Source organism: Centrocercus urophasianus, unplaced genomic scaffold (assembly GCF_019232065.1).
Source record: "Centrocercus urophasianus isolate 14NV4802_14NV808 unplaced genomic scaffold, USGS_Curo_1.0 seq_12, whole genome shotgun sequence".
NCBI classification, from domain to species: domain Eukaryota; kingdom Metazoa; phylum Chordata; class Aves; order Galliformes; family Phasianidae; genus Centrocercus; species Centrocercus urophasianus.
The window spans coordinates 3,743,837-3,750,406 of NW_024884364.1; the positions used below are offsets into that span (position 1 = coordinate 3,743,837).

The window sequence follows — 6,570 nt, forward strand, 5'->3', positions numbered from 1 at the left end:
TCGCTTACGTGACAGTCTGAGGTAAACTTGAAAAAATTCTGTGAGATTTGTAACTTTCTCCCGTGTGTTTCCATCAGTGTGTGAATATTTTTCTCTTTAGGGTCTGTTCAGTATTGCTCTTGCTCAAAGCAAGGACACAAACCAGACCAAACCTGCTAAGCCTCTTCCATCACCATCCCAGAGACAGATGCTGCCCAGCTTCAAGCTGCCTGGCTGTTTGCAGCCTTGCTGGAACCCTCTTGCAGAGCAGTCAGAGCTGCCCCAGGTGTGGAAGTGCTGTGTGGCTACACAGCTCCAGCTTTGTCTCGTGCATATCCACTGCTGGCTCCTGTACAATAGGTAAGCAAGCCCAGAGCAAAAGCAGGAACAGAGATTCGTGGCTTCATCTGAAACAGTTCACAGCACAGAAGGCTTAGTGTGGGTTGTGTGCATGTTTTTGGACTTACAAAACAGGAATATCCTTCCAAAACAAAGCATAGCAGTTCAACTTCAGGCTGCAGCACAGAGATAACTGCAGTGTTCCATGTCAGGAGCACTCCCTGTGGCAGGCTGTCCTCCTTTTCTGACAAATGGTGCACAGCTGTTCCCACATGTGAACCTTCCTGCCCATGGAACAAAACAACCAATAGACATAGTATATACGAGGGCTGCTCTGAAAGTAATACCTCCTGTTTCACACAGAAGATGGTGACACACTGGAACAGGTTGCCCAAGGAGGCTGTGGATGTCCCCATCCGTGGAGGTATACAAGGCCAGGCTGGATGTGGCTCTGGGCAGCCTGGTCTGGTGGTTGGCGACCCTGCACATAGCAGGGGGGGTTGAAACTAGATGAGCATTGTAGTTCTTTTCAACACAGGCCATTCTATGATTCTGTGATTCTATGATTATGATGCTGTTGGGAAGGTTTCTGCTCCAATAGACTTGCTCAGTTATCTTTATCCCAAAAAGAGACGGAAGAGAGTCTTCAGCTTTCTTTATTTGAATAGAGGGAGAGTCCACTGGGGCATACCACTGTGGGGCCTCTCACAGTTTTGGGGAATGCAGCCCCTCTCTTATCCCTATACCCCAATGCTAGTGAGCCCTTTCCCCGTTGGCTAACGTACTCCTGCACCTGGAGCTGAAACAACTCAGGGCTTAAGGGCAGCAGATAAAGGCAAGTTCTGGATGATTAATCCACTTCTCTGAATACACTGTTAAATGCTGCCTTTAGAAGTAAATACTGAATGAAGCAGAGCTCATCCCAAAAGTTGCTTGCACTGCACTGCACTTTTGGCTTACAACATTGATGCAGCTGGTTCACTGACACATATGGGAAACGTGCAGGGCATGTATTCTTGAAATATATGCAAGCTGGGCTGACCAAGAAATCTTACAAATAAACAAACAAACAAACGTGTTTACAAGGCAGTTAAAATGCCAAGTTACTGCCTTACAGATGAGTGGTTCAGTTTCCCATGAGCTTGTACCTGAAGAACAGCAAGACCACATACAAGGAAATGTAAGATTGCAGCAAGCTTCATTCTGCTCCAATTCTGTATATTTATTGTTTCAGTCACACGATACTACCCATTACTTTCCTCCAGATTGCCCACTTCAGAGAAAACCGGCACTAACAGATAACTTTTTGCCAGAAAGCGGCAAGATCTGCCGTATGAGACCGCCGCCGCTCAGGTCAGCTCTGCGCTCAGCGTGCGGTGAAACCTTCGTTCTTCGCGCCCCTGGCTGGAAGTGGCGCCGCCCCGGCGCACGGCAGCTGCCTTCGGATCTGCGCCGTCCTGCGCGGGGGAGGGCAGGGAGCTCGGTGTCTCGCCGCCCTCTTTCCTGCCGCCTAGCTGCTGCTGCTGCTGCTGCCGCCGGCAGGAAGTTGGAGACGGGCTGGTTTCGCTCCGCGCCGCTCCGGCCGGGGTTGGGCTGCGTCGCCGGCTTCTCTGAGCGCCGGGACCCCGCTATGGGGACGTAGAGGGGCGCAGAGCCATGCGCGGACTGGCGCTGCCCCGCAGCTCGCTGGGGACGGTAAGTCACTCAGAGGGGGTTCCGCCGCACCCCGAGCTCGGGACGGGGCTGCGGGCAGCGGCTCGGAGGGGGCAAACTGGGAGACGTCGGCCCCGGATTCACGGCCGGGTGAGCCCTCCGCTGTTGGGATCGATCCGGGGATTCGATTCGTAGCCCGCTGCCGGGGTTCGTGTTTCCCCGCGGCAGCGCCCCGCAGCGCCCATTTTCTCTCGCTGAGGGGAGAGGGGGGCGCGGGCCAGGAGGTCCGTCCCGGGGGTAGGCGGGGCTGCGCCGTTTCCGGGATTTATCCCTGAGTCAGGGAACGCACCGCTGGGTTTACAGGAATGCGTGATGGCTTCCCAGTCGCCGTTAACTCCCGGGGCACCGTGGGCCGCTCCCGTTCGCGAGGCTGCCGCTGCCCGGGGCGCTGGGGAAGCTCCACGGTCGGGCAGTCCTGGTGTCTGTGGGCGCTGTTGCTGTCTGCTGTGCTGCCCTATGCAGGGCGAGCGGCGGCTGTGCCCGACCTCTGCAGCTGGTGGGGCATTACAAAGCGAGTTGGCTGGTAAATTTCCTTCTTGGCGATCCTGGATCCAATTTCTAAGTGTTTCTCAAACTTCAGCTGGCTGACTGTCTTGTCCTTTAGCTCCTGGCAAGGCAGCATGGTTGGGGCTGCGAAGCACTCCACCCCTTCACCTGACTGCAGAGCACTGGCATCTCAGAGCCTGGTTGGGATTTGTAGAGGTGGCTTGCATACAGGTTTTAAAGCAGCAAACCTGAAAAAGCACATTTCTGACCTAATGATAGTGGTACGTGTATTTTTCTGTAATTCATATGCCATATGTAATATTACTGATGTTATTAGAAACAAAATGCACAGAAGGCATTGAATTCCTTAATATGTTACCTTGTCCTCAGTTACATAGTGTGGTGGAGGAAGAGTGCTCCTTAGTAGGATTACTGTTCTTTTTCAGGGAATCATTTCCCTCCTACTTACCTTTGGTCAAAGTCAACTTTGTAATTGCACCGCACACTCGTTACAGATAATTTATGCCTTTTCCATAAAATCGTGCTATTTTCGTCAGCGTTACAATTCCTGCTCTGTTGCTTGTCTATTTATCTACCACTTATTTTCCTTTCTGCATTCACCCTCATGCTCTCATGGCCTTTCTTACTTCTTTGATGTCTCTATTCTGTTTTTCTGATTCTTAAAAATTTACTGTAACTTGTTCGTGTGCATTCTCTTTGCATTCTTAACCTCATTTCCTCACCCTCTGTGTTTTCACCATGTATTCCCACAACTTTAGTAGTGGAAAAAATGATGGCTCCCTTCACTGAGGCCAGTGCTTGCATATAAATAAATAAATATAAAGTTGGTTTGGTTTTATGAGAAAAAATGATGAAGCAGTTACAAGGGTGCTTCTGACAGTGGTTGATGTTGAAGGCTAAGGTTTTGAAACTGGAAGCCTCTTTTCACAAGAGCTGTAAACTCAACTGCTGTGTTTGTTATCAGAGGCATTGGGCACCATATCTTGTTCGTCTGTTGAGGTTTCAGACCAGGGCAAGCGTGTGATACTGGAAAATAGAAGTTTCCCAGCTTCCAGACATCTGTGAAATTCCCAAGTCAGAACAGTGTCTTTGTCCTAGGAGCCCTGCGCATGTTTCTCCTGCTGACAGATGTGGTGGTCGCTTTTGGAGTCCTGGCATATTCCTGGTGGGGAGCCCCACTCCTTGGCTGGGTGTTGGCCTAAAAAATACCTCTCTGTGTGTTTGGTACCTGTCACTTGTATGTTTCTTGTGAGATCTGTCAGTTTTTTCTTTGGAAGAAATGGAGAACAGCCATCCTGTTTCATCTTCTCCATGGTGTTCATAACTTTGGGACTCACTTCTCAGCTGCCTCTTTTACAGAGTGGTGTTTTTAAATCACTTTTCTTGTAGCAGCTGTTCTGTAGCTCTGACCATTGTCATTTCTGAGTTAACTCACATTCTCAGGACTGGGGACCAGCCCAATAGTCTGGATTCCAAGTGCGGGGTCCTTATGGATTTGTATATAACAGCACACTCTGTTTTGTTCTTAAGTCCCTTCCTAAGAGTTCATAGCATCTGCTTGGATTTCTGCTTTGTCCATCCAAGTTCATTCCATTTGTATCTGCTTATTAATGCAGTTTTCATTTCTATTTTTGATGACTTCCAGCCAAATGAAGCTGGGCCTGTGCCAATCAGCATTACATGGTAATTTCAGTTCTCACAAGCAATCAGTATTGCCAGATTGGATGGCTTTATTTTTTTAATCTACAGGTTTTCTTTGAACTAGTCTTATTATTTGAGGTAAAGACAATATTGTCTTTGGTCATTGCAAGGTGGCTTTGCTTTTATTTGGGACAGAGCAGGAGATTCTACGTTATGGTCTTGGCCTTGTCCCTGTGCTTTCTTGGCATGCTTGAAAATCCAGCCTAGTGAACCTGAGAACAGAAAGAGGATCTCAAAGAAACATCATTACATTTTTTCTGTTAAACAGAGGTTGTCGATTCTAAGGAATTGGATTCAGCATGTGGCAATTACTTGACTCCTAAAAAAATCCACCTAGTGAATCACTGATACAGGGACCTATGCGTGGCTCCAGGACAGCTGCCCAGCTTAGCAGCTGCTCTCTCAAAATTAAAGCCCTGGGAAGGGAAGTGTGAAGGGGGAGGCCCCCATCGGAACAGTGCTCTGATTTGAGGTGTGTGGCTGCACCCTCAAGGTCAGACTGCTGGGTGGTGGTTGTGCGTGTGTGCTCAGGACGCAGGCACAGTCTCCTGGTTTTAGACAAGGCCCAGAATTCCACCATTTGATCTTCATAAAACGGAAGATTATGTATAGTAATAGTTAATGTATCCTCCTCGTGACCTTTCCAGGTTTTAGTGAGCAATGAAAAAAGCTTCCTGTAAATGTTGCTTTAATATACATTTCTCAGCGCCGAAAGCAGAAGTGCCGGTTTCCCATGCATCTTTGTACATCAAAATCTCTAAAAACCTCAAAGAAGGAGCTTTTGGCTGAAGCAGTCACACAAGAAGGGTAATACTGCACCCTGATTTCTTTGGAGTCTCCTCACTCTTGTTTTTTTTCCCAACTCCCAGACCTACTAGTTTGCATGACACTGTTGTATCATCTGGAGCTGTCAGCCACTAAGTTGCGTGGAAGGCCTGAAAAGGAGCTAGGATTGCCTCCCAGGTGATGAGCATGCACGCGTGGCTGTCACCTGGAGGAGTGAAATGTTTTGAGAAAGCTGTGCATGTTTTCGCCTGCAGTATTTTGTTTATTTCTGCGTCAGTTTCAGAAGTGAAGCCTTGAGTTTCTGCTGACTCGTTTTTCCTGGGCAGTCCCCACTAGCTAAAACCATGAATCACCGGTGTGCACAATGTGGTTTGGTGGTTTGAGTTATCATTCAGCTTCAGTAATCCAGGCTGTCCATTTTTCTGAGCGGCGCTGGTTTTTGGGCACTTGTTTGTTCTCCTGGCAAGTGAGATAGGAGCATAGAGTTGTATATCCAGCAGTGGAGAATCGCCCATTTCAGTTGTACAGGACCTGTAAACTCTGTCTTGGTGACCTGCTGCCTAGACTTGAGGCTTCCTTGCTTGATTATTTCCTGAACTCTTTTAGGTTTATAATGGGTGTAAACAAGTGTAGTTGCTGAATGGTCTGGGAGTTGTTTAAGATGGTGGTGTTTTTTTTTTTTTTTTTTTTTTTTTTTTTTTTTTAAGGGCTGAATCATTGGCTGTGAGTCATCTGTGGTCTGACACAATCTGATCCTCAGATTTCGATCAGTAATAATTAATGTGCTGATTCTGGTTTGATTACACTTATTGATATGCTTTCACTTAATCTGAATGATTGCAAACACCTTTCCTGTTTTCCTTTCCTTTCTGAAGAAGAATCTGTCCAATCTCGCATCTGTTTTTGGCTTGATCTTTGATGCTTCCCTCTGTTGTTTATATTACTGGCTTGTTTGACTTTTGGACTAGCTGTATATATTCCCTTGTTGGAAGATGCATCACTGGCTGAAGGATCAGTTTTTATTGTTACTATCAGACCATCTGTGTGAATGATCTTTTACCCATTTTCCTGCAGACAGTCAATCTTGCGAGGCTGTCAGCTGCTGGAACAAGTTTTGTTTCTTACTTAATTTTGGAATGTTTGCATTTATCCTGTGGTTAGCTAATCAAGCTTGAAATGATAGCTATTTGCATGTGTGATTTCTGTTTTTTTTTTTTTTTTTTTTTTTTAATTGTTACCATTTTAGCAGCTGGTGCATTGAATATGTCTGTTGTGTGACAAAGAGCTCTGAAATTCTTGGAAAAAAATGAGTTATTGCTTTGTCAGAGTTTGCCAAGCCCTATCCTTCTTAAGGTTTTAAATGTGTTAACTTTCTCCTCCAGGGCTTCAGTTTTGGGAGAGAAACAGGATTGTGTGGGGCTGTCATAGCCATCTCTTTTTGCATATCCTCTCTGAAGACTGCAACCACAAAACTGGTATCAGCGTTGTGGTTTACCCCTACTGGTTTGCTGCTCTTTTGCTACTGCTCTTCTAGCCTCGCCCCCC

General features: G+C 47.0%; 1 protein-coding gene across 2 annotated transcripts in view; it reads left to right on the top strand.

Moving 5' to 3' along the window:
• The first annotated feature begins 1,873 nt into the window (after window positions 1-1,873).
• Window positions 1,874-6,570, top strand: part of TNFRSF1A (TNF receptor superfamily member 1A) — a 12,741-nt gene continuing 8,044 nt past the window's right edge. Inside the window, exon 1 of one of the 2 annotated variants that reach the window (XM_042810831.1) lies at window positions 1,874-2,013. In XM_042810831.1, the coding sequence (XP_042666765.1) occupies window positions 1,975-2,013 (39 nt within the window). In that variant the 5' untranslated portion in view covers window positions 1,874-1,974. Of the gene's footprint in view, window positions 2,014-2,635; window positions 2,799-6,570 lie in introns of those variants that run through there. The other variant, XM_042810832.1, reaches the window with a different exon arrangement.